At 62.5% G+C, this 17,621-nt stretch overlaps 1 protein-coding gene across 2 annotated transcripts; it reads left to right on the top strand.

Annotated features, from left to right (window-relative positions):
* Positions 1 to 608: 608 nt before the first annotated feature.
* MAF1 (MAF1 negative regulator of RNA polymerase III) lies at positions 609 to 12,620 on the top strand. 2 transcript variants are annotated; one of them, XM_075705522.1, is made up of 8 exons: positions 609 to 724; positions 4,693 to 4,831; positions 7,147 to 7,275; positions 8,116 to 8,281; positions 10,141 to 10,262; positions 10,777 to 10,896; positions 11,408 to 11,527; positions 11,802 to 12,620. In XM_075705522.1, the coding sequence occupies exons 2-8, from the start codon at positions 4,749 to 4,751 to the stop codon at positions 11,821 to 11,823; spliced, it is 762 nt and encodes a 253-aa protein (XP_075561637.1). In that variant the 5' UTR covers positions 609 to 724; positions 4,693 to 4,748; the 3' UTR covers positions 11,824 to 12,620. The 2 variants fall into 2 exon arrangements, with proteins under 2 accessions (XP_075561637.1, XP_075561638.1); XM_075705523.1 differs by lacking the exon at positions 609 to 724 and adding an exon at positions 1,389 to 1,487.
* Positions 12,621 to 17,621: the final 5,001 nt, after the last annotated feature.

The following is a 17,621-nucleotide window of genomic DNA, read 5'->3' as shown; positions in this document are numbered from 1 at the left end:
CTTCCGCCGGTACTTCCGCCCGCCGCGCGGCCCGGCGGGAAACGCGCTCCGCGCACGAACGTTCCGGGATCGAACGTTCCGCACACGAACGTTCCGGGGCCGAACTTCCGCCCCCCTCGCCCCGCCCCTCGCCCCGCCCCCGTGGGCGCAGCGCCCCGCCGGGCCGGGTGGGGGCGCCGCGCACCCCCCTCGCCCTGATTGACAGCCGCTCCCCCCGTCTTTGTCCCCGGCAGCCAATCAGAACCCGGAGCGCTCCAGCCTGTGGGAGGGGCCTCGGGTGGGTCCCCGCGGAGGGCGGGCGCGCTGGCCTGACTGACGTCCCTCTCAGCCAACGGGAAGGGAGATTGGCGGCGATTGCCAGAGCCGTCCGCCAATGGGGAGGAGCGGGCTGTCAGCCGCCGCTCGGGACGGACGGGCCGCGGGTGGGGCCTCGCCGCTTGTTGTCGTCCGGTGCCTGAGGAGAGGTTCGGCCGCTCGCCCGCTCGCTCGCTCGCCCCCGGGGGACGCCCAGGTCTCGCTCAGCCGCTCGCTCCGTCCCGAGCAGTCGGGGACATGTCGAGGTGGGCGGAGGCCCGGTGGGCCGGCGCCAGACGGCGGACGGCGGCCGAGGCACAGGCGCCCTCCTCGAGCTTTCCCCGGAGACGCCTTCCTTTACAAACGCCCCGAGCTTGAAGGAGCTGTCACGGCGAGGACGCCCCGCCGGGACCGAGAGCAGGAAACGCCGGTAAGCCTGCTCCCGCCGCCGCCTCCTCATCCCCTCCGGTACCCCCCCCGCTCAGCGGACTACAACTCCCAGCATGCATTGCGGCGTCGCGCAGCGGCCGGGCGCGCCTGGGCCGCGCGGGGCGCGCTGGGAGTTGTAGTCCACAAGCGGCGGCGCTCAGGCCCTGTCACCTTCAAGGGCCGCGACCGGGGAGCGGAGCCGGGCCTGCCCCGGGGAGCCGCCTCTTGCCCGCTGTCCGGACGGGCGGACGGTCCCCGGGAAGCGGCTGTGCTGGCTGCGAGTGCTCCGGTGCTTCGGGGCTGCTCTCCGGGCCCTCTGGAGCAGGCGGGCAGCGGCCGGGCCCGTCTCCATTTTCCCGGTTGCGGTGCCTGTGCCAGCTCCCGGTGAATCCCGCTGCTCCTCCGCCTCCCCCCGCTCCCCACGGTCCCCCCTCAGGGAGCTCAGGGGGTGTCGGGGCCGATCCCTCCCTGGGGAGAGCCCTGGGCCGGACCCCACCACTCATGGAAGAGGACGGTCGCCTTCATCCGGAAGAAGACTATAGCTAATATCCGCAGGCTGACTTCGCTCGCCCGAAATTACCCGGTTTGCTTTCTCCTTCCCCAAGTTTCAGCACTTCAGGCCGCCCGTCGCGTCGCCTCGCCTCGCCTCTGCTTCTGCCGCCTTTTACACGCGCTGACCTTCTGTGGGTCCTGCCGCGCGTTCCCCGCCGGCGCCGAGACGCGCCGTGAACACCGTGAGACTCGAAACCCTTTAGCTTAAGCTGGTTTGTATTTAAAATTAGCCCTCCGTAACTTTTGGCAGGTTCTCGGCCTGCCGGCTCGGTTGTGTTTGCTGTGCGCTAAACCAGCCGGGGGTGAGGAAGGAAACCGAGCTGTGGTTTCAGAGCCAGGCGTCGCCTGCCTGGGTGTTGAACGGCGTAGGCACCGTAGCCGGCAAACCTCTCAGCCCGGTGTCTCTGCCCTCGCGCCGAGAGACGGCTCCTTCCTGCTCCACGCAGCACCGGCTGGTGCTGCGTGGAGCAGGAAGGAGCTGTCTCTCGGCACCGGTGGGTGTTGCCGTGCCAAAGTGCGGTTGAACGCCCCATTTAACACCTTTTGACCGCAGCTGGGGTTAACGGTGCTTTAATTCCGCTGCCCAAAGTAGCGGCTCCGCCCGTGCTGGGGTGAGAAAATCCGTATCCCGTAAAATTCCTGCTGCGGGTGAAGCGATCCTTGGAAGCAGACTGAGCTTTTGCTCGCCGGGAGCTCGCATTAGTTCTTCCCATCTCATTGTTTGCCAGATCATAGAATCATCGAGTCGTTGAGGTTGGAAAAGACCTTGAAGATCACCCAGTCCAACCATTAACCTAACACTACCAAGTCCACCACTAAACCAGTTCAGGGGAGAGGAATAATTCCATGTTTCCTGGCTCGGTGGCTGGATCATTTATAATGAAAGTAAAAACCAGGAATCACTAAGGTTGGAAAGGATCTCTAAGATCATCAGCCCAACCATCACCCCAACACCCCCATGCCCACTGAACCATGTCCCCCAGTGCCACCTCTGCCCGTTTTTTGAACCCCTCCAGGGCTGGGGACTCCCCCACCTCTCTGGGCAGCCTGTTCCAGTGCTTGACCACTCTTTCCATGAAGAAATTTCTCCCAATATCCAACCTAAACCTCCCCTGGCGCAGCTTGAGCCCATTCCCTCTCGTCCCATCGCTGTTCCTTGGGAGCAGAGCCCGACCCCCCTCCCTGCCCCCTCCTGCCAGGAGCTGCAGAGCGATCAGGTCTCCCCTCAGCCTCCTCTTCTCCAGGCTGAACACCCCCAGCTCCCTCAGCCGCCGCTCCCAGCCCTGTGCTCCAGACCCTGCCCCAGCTCCGCTGCCCTTCCCTGGACACGCTCCAGCCCCTCCGGGTCCTTCTTGGAGCGAGGGGCCCAAAACTGGACACAGCATTCCAGGTGCGGCCTCACCAGTGCATCACCAGATCTTCCACTCTGGTCCAAAGCGGGCTGGCGCATCGTCCCAGCTTCTTCCCCAGAGCGTTTCTTTGGTGGGAAACCACCACCGGCTCTGGATTCCACAGTGGTTGCGTCCTTTCTCTGGCGACAGCAGCTTTACAGAGCACAGGGAGCAGAGCTCGCTGTCTTTGTGCAGCTCCTGCTCTTGCCAGGAGCTCTCCTTGCAGGACAAGGGCTTGGGCGCCGGGGCAGGTTTTGGCATCTGAGGGACCTGTCGGTTCACGGTTTCAGAGCAGCATCTTCGCTCGAGCAGCACAACTGCTCCGGGTTCCTGTTTTATTGCGAACGCTCAAGTTGCCCGGTGCCTTTTGCATCACCGAAGAGGTTTTGGGGAGCGCTGCCAGCCGGTCTCTGTGCTGGGGGGAGGGAGATGCGCTTGTGGCGTGAGGATGCTCCAGCAAATGTTCCGCTTTCTGCCCCTGTACCTTGCGGGTTGGCATCTGATTCCCCAATTTTCCCTTCTCCGTCTTCCCAAGGCTGTTCCCAAGCTCGTTCCTCTCTCCTCTCACTCACAGCAGAGAGAAAAGGTCGGGCCGGTGCAGGGGCTGCTGCAGAAGAACCTGGTTTTCCCCAATGTGGAAGACTGACCTAGACCAGGGGGCTGCGAGACCAAATATCAGTGCTTTAACAAGCTGAAAGCAACCAGAGACCTCACGAAAGCGCGTCAGGGGGGTGGGAACTTGCTGTTCATCTGCGCCTGGGGAATTTCTTTCCCACTTTGGAGGGCTATTGATCGCAAGGACAGCCAATATTTGATGCCGGCCGGGGGTGGTGGAGCCATTTTCTCCTCTCTGGGGTGCGGGAAGAGCCGCTTGCTGCTTTCCCAGTCACAGGATGGGGTGTGGGGGGGTTGCCGGCACCGTTTAGCTCGGGCTGTTCCGATCGGCAGCTCGGGGTTGTGGTAAATGCTGAAGCTGCCTCGTCGAGACGGCGTTGACTTTGGTGTCGCTTTGGTTTGCGCACGATCTGGTCACGTTGGGTAATGTCACGGGTAAGAGTATCCCCGGCCCGGCCACGGCGTTGGTGTCGCGGTCACGCCTGCAGTCCTGAAACCGAAGGGCCGGGAGTCGTTCCTTCTCCGACCCCCTTCCCGAGAGCCCTGGCACCGCTTCCCGAGAGCCCTGGCACCGCTTCCCCGGCTGTTTATGGCTTCTCCTCTTACAATCCCGGAGAGGCCCCGAGCTGGGGAGGGAGCGTGGGCTGGGGCCCGGTGCGGCGGGGAGGCCGCCTTCCCCCTGCACTTACAGCGATCTGCCTGCCCCGTGGGCGCTGCCCCGTGTGGAAATAGTCGCTGAAGGCTGCCGTCCTCCCCGCAGGGAGGAACGTTAACCCGTTAACCGGTTAACCAGTCCCGGCGTCGGTCCTGCTCTTGGCCGAGGGCCTTGAGAGACCGTGGAGGAGCAGCTCCCCGAGCAGCCCTGCCGCCGGAGACCACCCTGGGGCTTGGCCGGGGCACGTCCGCGTCGCCCGCGGCAGAGCGGGTGCCGCACGCTCTTCCCCGGCTTTTGAGGGAGAACGGTCTGGCCAAAAAAGGCCGGTGACCTTCAAAAGCGAGGAGGGGAGCTCGGGAGCTCCCTGGCACAGCACACTGCCGAAGCGGTGGTGAAGCCGGCGGAGGTGATGCGGGCACGACGCCCGGCACACGCTGGGTGCTGCGGGTGAGCTCGCTCTTCCTCACGTAGCCAAAGCGACGCAGCGGCGTGCAGGACGGGATCAGACGGGAGGCACGGGTGCCGACCTTGGGCTGTCGTTGCTTTTTTTTTGTTCCCCCCCGGAAAAGATGTCGGCTTCCTGACTTTCCCGCTGCCCTGCCTCTGCGCTGCCTTCTAGAGTCGTTTAGGTTAGAAAAGACCCTAAAGATCGCCAAATCCAAGGTTCTGCCAGGGCCGGCCAAACTGCAGCCCTGCCATGCATCACGCAACCTCAGCCTTCTCCTTCCCCGGCTGCGAGGATCTTTTTCTTTGCAGGATACGCACACTTTGCAGCAGCTGTTGCGCAGGGAATCGCTCCGGAAGCCAAGACAATGAAGCTGTTGGAGAACTCAAGTTTTGAAGCAATAAACTCCCAGCTGACAGTGGAGACGGGAGATGCTCACATCATCGGCAGGTGAGTGCTGGCAGCTGCCCGCTGGCTGTCGGGGAAGCAGGGCTGCTTTCTCTCACTTTTTCCAAGAGCAGCGTCAGAAGGCGTTGCGGTCCGGCAGCGTCAGCAGTCCGTCCCCGATCCTGCCGGAGCGGAGATCACTGCTCATTCATAGAATCATGGAATGGTTTGGGTGGGCAGGGCCCTTCAGAGCCCCCCCAGCCCAGCCCCTGCAGTGCCAGGGACAGCTTTAACCAGCCCAGGGTGCTCCGAGCCCCGTCCAGCCTGGCCTGGGATGTTCCCAGGGATGGGGCCTCCACCGCCTCGCTGGGCAACCCCTTCCAGTGCTTCACCACCCTCAGTGTAAGAAATTTCCTCCTTAGATCCAGTCTGAATCTACTCTTCTGTAGTTCAAATCCATTATTGCTTGCCCTGTGGCTACAGGCCTCAGTAAAAAGCCTCCCCGCCTTTCCTACAAGCCCCCTGTCAGCGCTGCCAGGCCGCACTCAGGTCTCCCCGCAGCCCCCTCCTCTCCAGGCTGAGCACCCCCAGCTCCCCCAGCCTTTCTCCAGGGCAGGGGGGTTCCAGCCTCGGCTCCTTTTCGCGTCCCTCCCCTGGCCCCGCTCCGACAGCTCCACGCCCGTCCCGCGCTGGGGAGCCCGGAGCTTGGACGCGGTGCTGCGGGGTGGGGGTCTGAGCGGAGCGGGAGAATCCCCTCCCTCGGCCCGCTGGCCACGCTGCTGGGGACGCAGCCCAGGAGACGCTTGGCTTTCTGGGCTGCCAGCGCACGTTGCCGGCTGGCGTCCAGTCTTTTCGCCCGCAATTGTTCTTCTGGTGGAGCTGGGCAATGGGACCTACCAGCGACTCGGAAGAGCTTTGCACGTACAGGGTCCTTCTGGCCACGCTGCACGCGTCGATGCTCAGGAGCTGGCAACCATCTCAGCTCGGGGCAGCAGCCAGAGCTCCTTCTGCGGGGCCAGCTGCGAGGGAGCTGGTCCTTCGCCAGCTGTGGACCTATTTTTGGTCCTGGCCGAAAGGGATCCTTTTCGGGCTTACAGCTGGCATCGGTTTGGCTGGCTGCTGTGCTGCGGGCAGGACACCGCAGCGGCGAGGCCTGCTGTCTGCCCCTCTTTTCGGAGTTTCCCGTGCTAGCGGTGAGGTAGGCTGCGCAGGGGGAGCTTGTTGGGATGGCTCTGATGTCCCTGGAAGAGCAGTTCAGCTCAGCCAGCCTCTTCTGTGCCTCCTTGGGGTAAACATCTGTATCTCCATGCATAGACAGAATCATCGAATCATGGAATCGTTGAGGTTGGAAACAATCTTTAAGATCATCCACTCCAACCGTTAACCTAACACTGCCAAGTCCCCGCTAAACCAATTAAGAGAAGAGTAATAATTAATTCCATGATTCCTGGCTTGGTGGCTGGATTAGTTTTTAATGAAATTAAAACCCAGCAGTCATTAAGGTTGGAAAGGATCTCTAAGATCATCAGTCCAACCGTCAACCCAACACCGCCATGCCCACTAAACCATGTCCCAAAGAGCCACATCTATGCGTTTTTTGAACAAAAACATACATATCTGTATGTAAAGGGGTTTCATAGAATCATCGAATCGTTGAGGTTGGAAAAGACCTTTAAGATCATCCAGTCCAACCATTAACCTACACTACCAAGTCCACACTAAGCCAATCAAGGGTAGACCAGACTAAACCATGTCCCCAAGTGCCACCTCTGCCCGTTTTTTGAACACTTCCAGGGATGGGGACTCCCCCACCTCTCTGGGCAGCCTCTTCCAATGCTTGACCACCCTTTCCCCTCAGCCTCCTCTTCTCCAGGCTGAACACCCCCAGCTCCCTCAGCCGCTCCCCATAAGGCTTGTGCTCTACCAAGTCCACCACTAAACCAATTAAGGGGAGAGTCATAACTTCATGTTTCCTGGCTTGGCGGCTGGGTCAGTTTTTAATGAAAGTAAAACCAGGAATCACTAAGGTTGGGAAGGATCTCTAAGATCATCAGCCCAACCATCACCCCAACACCCCCATGCCCACTAAACCATGTCCCCAAGTGCCACCTCTGCCCGTTTTTGAACCCCTCCAGGGCTGGGGACTCCCCCACCGGTTTGTGGCAGCCCTGCTTGCCTTGCGCAGAGCTAAGCCCAGACAGCGCGCAGAAGGTCGCTCCTGCGGACGGGAGGTCTTTCGGCTGCGCTGCCGCCTTGTCCGAGTCCCCACCGCGGCGGCGGCGCTGGGCCGGGACCTGCGTGGTGCTGCCGGCCGGGTCCCACCGCTGCCGGCTTCATGGCTGGGCTGGCCTCACGCCCGGTGCTGCGTGTTTCCGCAGGATCGAGAGCTACTCCTGCAAGATGGCCGGTGATGACAAGCACATGTTCAAGCAGTTCTGCCAGGAGGGCCAGCCGCACGTCCTGGAGGCCCTGTCGCCTCCTCAGACCACGGGGATCAGCCCCAGCAGGTAGCGCGGGCTGGCGGTGGTGGTCTGCCGTGCTCTGCACCGCAGGCAGCGGCGTGGCTGCAGGGTGGGGGGCGGGATTCGTGGCGGGGATGACCCTTCGTCGGTGGCTCGCCTCGTTTCTGTGGCCCTGGGCTGCCCGCTCTCCTTGTTTGTGGAATGATTGAATCATTGAGGTTGGAAAAGAACCTTAAGATCGTCGAGTCCAACCATTAACCCAACACTGCCAAGCCCACCATGACACCGTGTCCCCATGCGCCGCATCTACACGGCTTTTAAATATCCCCAGGGCTGGGGACTCCCCCACCTCTCTGGGCAGCCTGGTCCAGGGCTTGACCACCCTTTCCGTGAAGAAATTTCTCCCAATATCCAACCTAAACCTCCCCTGGCGCAGCTTGAGCCCATCTCCTCTCGTCCCATCGCTGTTCCTTGGGAGCAGAGCCCGACCCCCCTCCCTGCCCCCTCCTGCCAGGAGCTGCAGAGCGATCAGGTCTCCCCTCAGCCTCCTCTTCTCCAGGCTGAACACCCCCAGCTCCCTCAGCCGCTGCTCCCAGCCCTGTGCTCCAGACCCTGCCCCAGCTCCGCTGCCCTTCCCTGGACACGCTCCAGCCCCTCCGGGTCCTTCTTGGAGCGAGGGGCCCAAAACTGGACACAGCATTCCAGGTGCGGCCTCCCCAGCGCCGAGCACGGGGGGACGATCCCTGCCCTGCTCCCGCTGGCCACACTACCCCTGACACAAGCCAGGATGCTGTTGGCCTTCTTGGCCACCTGGGCACACTGCTGGCTCATGTTCAGCGTTGGCCCAGGCCATGCCGGTGACACCGCTGCCGTTCTGCCTCTCAGGCTCAGTAAAAGTCAGAGCGGCGATGAGGAGGGACCCCTGAGTGACAAGTGCAGCCGCAAGACCCTCTTCTACCTGATAGCGACGCTCAACGAGTCCTTCCGCCCAGACTACGACTTCAGCGCTGCCAAGAGCCACGAGTTCAGCCGGGAGCCAAGCCTCAACTGGGTATGTGAGCCGAAGCGCCCTGAGGCAGGGCAGGTCCTGCAGCCCTGCTCTGGCGGCCTGCCGTGCTGCTTGCTTCTGTCCTGGAAGAAAAAGCAGCATGGATCTGGTTGGGGGGGTGTCTGGTTTTCCGGGGAGCCCCGCGGCGCTGCTGTGATGCCAGGTAACCCTTCCCAGGGCACGCCTCGCACCCTCCTCCGGCACTGTCAGCCCTAGGATGAGGCAGTCCTCATCCTTCCCAGGAAGAGGTTTGCGGGGTGTCTTTTCCAACAGCCGTCCTGGGGTGTTTTCCTTCAGCAGCAGCAGCAGCCTTGCTCTTCGTTGTTCTTTAGGAACAGCCTCTCGTGAGCCGGGTTTTCTGTGCCAGCCTTGGTTAGGCCGCTCTTTCCCAAGGCAGGAATTTGGAGGAAGGAAGGGGAGAGGGAAGCGTCGGTGGCTTGAGTCCTTCCCGCAGAGGACTTCCCGGTCTGCTGCCCGGAGCTTTCATCCCTGTGCCCGTGGTGCTGGTGGCTGGATGCTGCTTCACCTCGCACCGGACAGAGGGGCGGCTCTGCAGGGCCTCCCAGCTTCTGCTCTGAGCGCGCTGTCCCTCCCGGCACGTGCCGGAGCCTCTGTCTGTCTGTCTGTCTCATAGAATCAGAGAATCATTTAGGTTGGAAAAGACCTTTAAGATCATCCAGTCCAACCATTAACCTAACACTACCAAGTCCACTCTAAACCAATTAAGGGGAGAGTAGACTGAACCATGTCCCCAAGTGCCACCTCTCCCCGTTTTCTGAACGCTCCCAGGGATGGGGACTCCCCCACCTCTCTGGGCAGCCTGTTCCAATGCTTGACCACTCTTTCCATGGAGAAATTTCTCCCAATATCCAACCTAAACCTCCCCTGGCGCAGCTTGAGCCCATCTCCTCTCGTCCCATCGCTGTTCCTTGGGAGCAGAGCCCGACCCCCCTCCCTGCCCCCTCCTGCCAGGAGCTGCAGAGCGATCAGGTCTCCCCTCAGCCTCCTCTTCTCCAGGCTGAACACCCCCAGCTCCCTCAGCCGCTGCTCCCAGCCCTGTGCTCCAGACCCTGCCCCAGCTCCGCTGCCCTTCCCTGGACACGCTCCAGCCCCTCCGGGTCCTTCTTGGAGCGAGGGGCCCAAAACTGGACACAGCATTCCAGGTGCGGCCTCCCCAGCGCCGAGCACGGGGGGACGATCCCTGCCCTGCTCCCGCTGGCCACACTACCCCTGACACAAGCCAGGATGCTGTTGGCCACCTTGGCCACCTGGGCACGCTGCTGGCTCATGTTCAGCCGCTGTCGACCAACACCCCCAGGTCCTTTCCGGCCAGGCAGCTTCCAGCCACTCTTCCCCAAGCCCGGAGCGTTGCATGGGGTCGTTTTGCCCGAAGTGCAGGACCCGGCACTTGCCCTTGTTGAACCCCATACAGTTGGCCTCGGCTCATACAGTCTCCTGGCTGTCGGGGTCCTTGCCACAGAGGCAGCCGGAGCAGGAAGCGTCCTCTCTGACCGGGGAAGTTTGCCCTATTTGCAGTGAGCCTTTGAGGAAGCCACCGCGCTCTTGGCTGGGAGAGACGTGGGCTGCGTGCAGCCCGGAGATCCTCTCACGGGTTTTCCCTCTCCGGCCACGTTGCTTCCCTGCTGCCTGTCTCCTTGCTCCCACCTCAGCGCCCTGAACTAGCACAGCGGTGCGTGGCCATCTTGCTTCTCCCCCCTCCACGGTCATTGTCGGGCTCCGGCGTCTCCGATGGAAGAGGGACGGGGAGGATGAGTCGCGTGGAGCGTGGGAGGGAGGTGGTGGGCAGGAGGGGAGGCAGCGGCTCCTCTGCTCCTCTCATGGGCCCTGCTCGGTCTCTCTAGGTGGTGAACGCTGTCAACTGCAGCCTCTTCTCTGCCGTTCGGGAAGATTTCAACGCCCTGAAGCCACACCTGTGGGATGCCGTGGACGAGGAGATCTGTCTTTCGGAGTGTGATATCTACAGGTAAGGGGGCAAGCGCTCACCCCTGGGCCTGGATCCTGGCCCCTTTCGTGCGTGCTGTGGCCTGTAGAGAAACAGAGTTAATTTTTCAATAACTTTTGGCACGCTGGAGCAGGGCAGGGTGTCTCCTCACCTGAATTCGCAGGCTCCCGGCTCCTTGCCAGTGGAAGGGGAACCGCTGCTGCCGTCTCCTCCTATGCAGAACTTCCACGCCCTGGAAATCTGCGCCGCAGGCAGCAGCTGCGCTGGCTGGGTCTCGCCCTCCTTCCAAAGCCAGCCCCGGGGGGCACGGGCTGGTTCTTGCCGCCCACGCAGGCGACTAGTCTGACTAGCCCCGTGCTGCCAGGCTCGGAGGACAGCGACTCACTGCTGCCTGCTCTCTGCCCGCCGAGGCGGCTCCCAGCTCGCCCAGTCTCCCCCTTTTCCTTCCTCCACCGTACAGCTGGGGCGGGAACGGGCTTGGCGTCGGGAACAGAGTCCGGCACGGCGTTTCTCATGCCTCCGCTTGCTGTTGCAGCTACAACCCCGACCTGGATTCGGACCCATTTGGAGAGGACGGCAGCCTCTGGTCCTTCAACTACTTCTTTTACAACAAGAGGCTGAAGAGGATTGTCTTTTTTACCTGTCGTTCCATCAGGTCAGGCCACATGCCATCTCTGAAGTCACCCTAAAAAAGAACTGCCTTGCCTGTTCGCAAGCCGCGTCCCTGCAGGGGAAGAACCTTTGGCCCCCGCTGGCCCCCGGAGCTGGGCGCGGTAGAGAAGTGCTCGGGATCTGCCCTCCCGGCGCCGTTGCCTGCGCGCCAGGTTGGCCAGGGAGAGCGGAGCTCAACCAGAGCCCGGTTCCCTCCGTCTTCCCAAGACACGCGTCACCAAAGGACAAGCCGAAGGGAGCCGTGGTCCCCGGGGAAGGGGTAGGCCCTTCACCTGGCACCAGGCTGCTGCTCGCGGGCATGGAGGGGCACGTGTGGGCGGCACTAACCCCTCGGGGCCAGCCCCTCCTTCCCATGGGCTCGATTTGGATGCGGAGGAGACTCTGGGCAGGGACCTGAGCCCACTGGAGAGCGGAGCGGGACCTCCCCTGCGGCCACACCGTCGCGGAGGGGTGCCGGCTGGGCGCTTAACGTTGTGCTGCCCTTTTTCCTCCAGTGGGTATGCATACACGCGCTCGGAAGCTGGCAATGAGCTGGACATGGATCTTGGTGAAGAGGACGTGGAGGAGAACAAGGATGCCGGCGATACCGAGAGCGGCAGCATCGAGGAGGACAGGTGTGTGAGCTCGGCGCTCCGGCCTGGCCCGGCGTGCCGGCTGCAGGCTCCCGCTCCGAGCGGAGAGGGGCTTCAGCTCCCGTGGGTACGGGGGGCTGAGGGCCCCGGTCTGCTGGGCCTGAAGTTTCTGCTCCGCTCCCTCAGGAGCGCGGCTCGGAGCTCGGTGGGGCCGAGCTGCTCGCACATGGAGCAGCGCCGCTGCTCCCGCTCCCGCTCCGCTTCCTCCTGCCTCAGCGCGGCCGCAGAACAGTAACGCCTGTGTGCTTGGTTACAGGTTGCAAGTTATTTGCATGTGAGTGTCCAGAACCCGCTCCAAGGTGCCTGCCAGCCCCGCCGAACCTCCCTTCTGCCTGCGTCCCGCGGACGAGCCGGCCCCGAGCTCCCGAACTGCCCCTGCCCAGCAGCCCGACACATACACTGGAGTACCCCAGGCATCTCGGAGCGCGACAGACTGAAAGCACCTGCGGCCTCTTGGCCGAAGACGCGTCCCCTCGCTCCGGTGCTGCCAGCCAACCTCCCCTTTCCCCTCGCCCGCGGCTGCTGCGGCGCGGGCCGGGGCTTGCTGGACAGCTGTGTGGGAGCTCCGAGAAGCTTTGCTGCACTTTATCGCTGATCTCATTATTGGCTGCACTGACCTGCAAACTCCTCGTGGCGCTGAAGCCGGGCTGCATTTCCCTCGAGCACTTTTCTGTACTGGTTATGACCCAGCGAACGCCGTCCGTCCACAGCACCAGCAGCAGCGGAGGGATGCCTCTGCCCGGCCGCCTCCGGAAGCAGCGTTTGTTGAACTCCCCACGAACTGTCCTCAGCTCCTTCCCCGGAGAAGAGTCCATTTGTTTCAAAGAGGTTTGCTTTGCTCTTGCCCTCCCACGGGGGTTTTCTCTGGTGTTTTGGGTTTGTTGCTTGGTTTTTTAATCTTTGCTGAGTGGTACCGGCGTCCTGCACCGGGCTTGTGCAGAGGGGTCCCACCGAGCAGCCCTGTGGGTGAAGGCTGGACCGGGTGCCTCAGCCTGCACCTCCCGTGGTTTTCTTTGTGGTTTTTTTTTTTTTAAAAACACAGCTGACTTTTGGCAGTCTGGAGGCCAGAGCAGGGTCGGAGCACGGCGGGGCAGCGGCCGCAGTGCCGGGGCCCGGCTCAGCCCTTGCCAGGGGCCACGGCGTCTGTTTTTGCGTTGGGGGTGAGCTCGGCCGGCAGCGGGAGCGGGGTGCTGCTGCTCCCACCCGCGCTTCGGTTCGACCGCATCTCCCCCGGTTTTCTCCATCCCCCTCAGCCGCTGCGGGGGCGAGCCCCCCTCTCTGCCCAGGTGCCCCGGAGTTTCGGGGGCCAAGTTCCCCCGGCGGGTGCCGGGGAGAGCCGGGAGAGCTCAGCCGAGGGGCGGAGGCTGCCGCAGCAGCTGAGCTGCCTCAAAATGCCTCCCGCCCCCCGAGAGGAGCCCGCCTGGGGCCGCAGGTCCTCGCCGCCCCCCGGGGCTGCCTGCGCAGCCCCTGCCCCTCCCTTGGGGGGTGATTTGGGGGGGGTCTCCCTCTTCCCTCCCGCTGGGGGCTGAGCGGCTTTTGGAAGAGGCTGGCTGGGGAGGTGGAGCGATGCCCCAAGGCTGGAGACCCCCGTGACTGGGGGGGGCTTCCCCACATCCCTGGCCTGGCCTGGGCTTGGTGGGAGGTGAGAGATATTGGGAGACCCGGCTCCAGCCTCCGGCCAGGCAGGGCAGGGCCTGGGGGTGTGGAGGGAAGGCAGAAAGACAGACAGACAGACAGACAGGTACCCCCAGCTCCTTCCCCCGCTGCCAAGCGCGCAGAGGTGGGCGCCAGCAGCAGCGTGGTGTTCCCGGCGGTGGCTCTCCGCAGCTCCTCTCCCTCGCTGTAACTCGTCAGAACCTTGGTTTTAAGTTGGAATTTGTTTCCTTGCGGCTCTTCAGGACAGACGTCGGCCCCGGCCCCCGCTGCCGCCCGGGGAGGGGTTTGCCTTCGGCTCCCATCGCGCTGCTCCCTTTTCCCACAATAGCTCACGGGACCCTCGCACCTCCCTCTGCACCCGCCTGGGCTTCCCGGTGGGATGGAGCAGGATTTGGCCCGGTCCCGTCTCTTCCATCGTTCACCCCTTTACTAGCGCGCTGCTATGGCTGCCTGCCCCGTTTGACCCCTGTCAGGGAACTTGGACTTCACAGCATAGCAATGTATCGTTACACCAATAAAGTTTTTCTGTGATTCGCCACCCCTTCCTTCGGGGACCCCCGCGGCCGCGGCAGGCGATGTCGGGGCTGCGGGAGGTACTGGGGGGTCACATGGATGGGGGTCGTGGTCCTGCCGGGAGCCGGGCTTCCGCCTGGGGATGAGCACCCCGAGCTGCACCCCCAGCGTGGCTGCCGGCTGTGCCCAGCTCCGTGGCACCGCGGAGCTCCCTTAGAATCATCGAATCGTTGAGGTTGGAAAAGACCTTGAAGATCACCCAGTCCAACCATTGACCCAACACTACCAAGTCCACACTAAACCAGTTCAGGGGAGAGTCATAATTCCATGTTTCCTGGCTTGGTGGCTGGATTAGTTTTTAATGAAAGTAAAAACTAGGAATCGTTGAGGTTGGAAAAGACCTTGAAGATCACCCAGTCCAACCATTGACCCAACACTACCAAGTCCACACTAAACCAGTTCAGGGGAGAGTCATAATTCCATGTTTCCTGGCTTGGTGGCTGGATTAGTTTTTAATGAGAGTAAAAACTAGGAATCGTTGAGGTTGGAAAAGACCTTGAAGATCACCCAGCCCAACCATTGACCCAACACTACCAAGTCCACCACTAAACCAGTTCAGGGAGACTCATAATATCATGTTTCCTGGCTTGGTGGATGGATTAGTTTTTAATGAAAGCAAAACTAGGAATTGTTGAGGTTGGAGACGACCTTGAAGGTCACCCAGTCCAACCATTAATGCAACACTACCAACTCCACCACTAAACCAGTTCAGGGGAGAGGAATAATTTCATGTTTCCTGGCTTGGCGGCTGGATTAGTTTTTAATGAAAGTAAAACCAGGAATCACTAAGGTTGGAAAGGATCTCTAAGATCATCAACCCAAGCATCTCCCCAACACCCCCATGCCCACTAAACCATGGCCCCAAGTGCCACCTCTGCCCGTTTTTTGAACGCTCCCAGGGATGGGGACAGCCTGTTCCAATGCTCGACTACCGCAGTCACTGAGGCGAAGGGCTCCGGAGCGGGTGCCGGGCATGGGCCGGCCAAGGCACCTCCGGCATCTCCGGCTGCCCCGTGCCGTGCCACCGACGGGACCTTCCCCACCCTCCCGGCTCGGTCCCTGGTCCCCGCCGCCACCACAGCTTCTGGCCACGCCGGTGCTTCTGCTGGGCGCTGGCTGGGCACCACCTGCTCGCTGTCCTGCATTTAACGAGCAGATTCCGTGTTCCTTCGTTAAGGAAAGTATTAAATACCACTGGTCGGACTCAGGGCAGCGGGACTGACAGCATCGTGGTTCCCAAACGCTGTTAGGAAGGTGCTGGCTAACAAAGACCGCAGCGATGGCAGCAGAAACGGCGTTTTGCCTCCTCAGGGAGCGTGCCCGCCCCGCACCGCCCGTCCTTCCGAGCCCGAAAGGAGCGGCCAGGAGCCCACCACGCTCCACCGGGCCCGAGGAGGGGGCTTTTCTCCCAAAAGAGCGACGCTGCGGCTCTGCCCAGCCGTTCCGGCACAGGGCTCTGCCACGCCAGGGCTCGTGCCGCGGGCTCCGTGCGGCGCAGAGCGCGGTCAGCCCCGGCTGCACGACCCCCTTGGCTCTTCCGACGTGGCCCCCGGAGCGGAGCGCATCCCTGGAGCGCATCCCGGGAAGGACCACGGAGCTGGAGGGGCTCAGCACGTCTCTGAGCCGTCGCCTTTATTGTTCATTACCTGGCGTGAGCCGGGGCGGCCCCGTCCCGCTGGCACGGCACACGGTTTGGGTTTGGTTTTAGAAGCACCTTATTCCGTCCAGCGTTCCTTCGGAGCGTCGTTCCCGCTCCGTCCCCTCCTGAGCAGCAGCAGCGGGCTCCCCCGGCCACTTGGCTTTTGTCTTCACCTCCAGTTATCACTTTATCCTCTATTTTATCACTTTATCCTCCCTTGAATCGGATTTACGGGGATTTTGGCTCTTCGCTTGCTGGATATTTTGTAGGTTTTGGGGCTGAGCTGCTTTCATTTCAAAGGCGCTCTCTAAGCCGGAGTTCACAGTGATGTTCCCGGCTGGCATTGCATCCAGAAATCCCGGCTCTGGCGAAGTCCGTGGTGCACGCCGCGCTGCAGCACGCTGGGAACGCCGGGATCGGAGCAGCTGGCCAGAGACGGGCTCGTGCCATCAGTTGTCGAACCTCAGAGATCGCTTTTTTGGTATTAAACGACTTCTGGCAAGATTTCTCCGCCCGACTGCCACGTTTTTGCTCCAGGATCGAGCCCCCGAGGAGGAACCGAGGCGCCCGTCGCTCTGGGGCGTGAGGCTTCTCCCGTGGGCTCACCCTTGCAAGGGGAGGAAGGGCGGTGTTTAAGCTCTCGTTAGAGCGGGACGCTAACGAGCTGTGCTGCAGCCCAGGCGGCGGGAAGGCGGACGTTGGTCGCTGCTGCGTTGCTCAGGCTGCGGTTTTGGGAGCGCGGGAGCTTCCTGGCGCAACGGCGGCCTGCCGGGCGGCGCAAGTTTCACGGGAGGCGAAAGGACGCAGCTCCCGGGATGGGTTGGAAGGACTGAGGCGGCCTTCGGAGCACGGGTAACGGGGGACCTCTGGTGCAGCCTCGCAGCACAAACCCCTTGCGCCCAACTCCAGCCGGGCAAGCGTTGAAGCGGCAGAGGCACGCAGAAGCAGAGCAGAGGTTTGGCTTTGGAAGATCTACAGGTCTGGAGCACAGGGCTGGGAGCAGCGGCTGAGGGAGCTGGGGGTGTTCAGCCTGGAGAAGAGGAGGCTGAGGGGAGACCTGATCGCTCTGCAGCTCCTGGCAGGAGGGGGCAGGGAGGGGGGTCGGGCTCTGCTCCCAAGGAACAGCGATGGGACGAGAGGAGATGGGCTCAAGCTGCGCCAGGGGAGGTTTAGGTTGGATATTGGGAGAAATTTCTTCATGGAAAGAGTGGTCAAGCGTTGGACCAGGCTGCCCAGAGAGGTGGGGGAGTCCCCAGCCCTGGAGGGGTTCAAAAACAGGCAGAGGTGGCACTTGGGGACATGGTTCAGTGGGCATGGGGGTGTTGGGTTGATGGTTGGGCTGATGGTCTTAGAGATCCTTTCCAACCTCAGTGATTCCTGGTTTTACTTTCATTAAAAACTAATCCAGCCACCAAGCCAGGAAACATGAAATTATGACTGTGCCCTGAACTGGTTTAGTGGTGGAGTGGGTAGCGTTGGGTTAATGGTTGGACTGGACGATCTTCAAGGTCTTCTCCAACCTCAACGATTCGATGATTCTAGGATTCTATGATCCAGCCAAATCCCAGCAAGGCTGAACCTGGCTGGGGTGGGGATGGGCGCTTTGGTCCTCCCTACGGCGTCACCCATGCCGGTACCGTGCCGGCACCGTGCCGGCACCTCTGCTCCACCGAAGGGAATACAAGAAATCCCCAAGGGCGGTGGCGTTCGAAGGCACCGGGGTGCATGGGGGTGTTTGGGGCGTCACCACGTCTCCAGCCAGGATCGAGTTGGAGATTGCCGCAGGTCCCTCCCCACCACCCTCCCACGGACACCCGTGTCCCCTCCCCACCTCCCTCCCACGGACACCCGTGTCCTCCCCACCGCCCTCCCACGGACACCCGGGTCCCTCCCCACCGCCCTCCCACGGACACCCGTGTCCCCTCCCCACCTCCCTCCCACAGACACCCGTGTCCCCTCCCCACCGCCCTCCCACGGACACCCGGGTCCCCTCCCCACCTCCCTCCCACGGACACCCGGGTCCCTCCCCACCGCCCTCCCACGGACACCCGTGTCCTCCCCACCTCCCTCCCACGGACACCCGGGTCCCCTCCCCACCTCACTCCCACGGACACCCGGGTCCCCTCCCCACCGCCCTCCCACGGACACCCGGGTCCCCTCCCCACCTCACTCCCACGGACACCCGGGTCCCTCCCCACCTCCCTCCCA

Source organism: Pelecanus crispus, chromosome 2, assembly GCF_030463565.1.
Source record: "Pelecanus crispus isolate bPelCri1 chromosome 2, bPelCri1.pri, whole genome shotgun sequence".
Taxonomy (NCBI): Eukaryota; Metazoa; Chordata; class Aves; order Pelecaniformes; family Pelecanidae; genus Pelecanus; species Pelecanus crispus.
This window is presented reverse-complemented; position numbering and strand designations above follow the sequence as displayed.

Bases quoted from the DNA above. Each gene is read 5' to 3' on its own strand.
- MAF1 (XM_075705522.1), top strand. From the start codon at position 4,749: ATGAAGCTGTTGGAGAACTCAAGTTTTGAAGCAATAAACTCCCAGCTG. The intron at 4,832-7,146 runs GTGAGTGCTGGC...GTGTTTCCGCAG, and splicing joins GATGCTCACATCATCGGCAG to GATCGAGAGCTACTCCTGCA. The intron at 11,528-11,801 runs GTGTGTGAGCTC...GCTTGGTTACAG, and splicing joins GGCAGCATCGAGGAGGACAG to GTTGCAAGTTATTTGCATGT.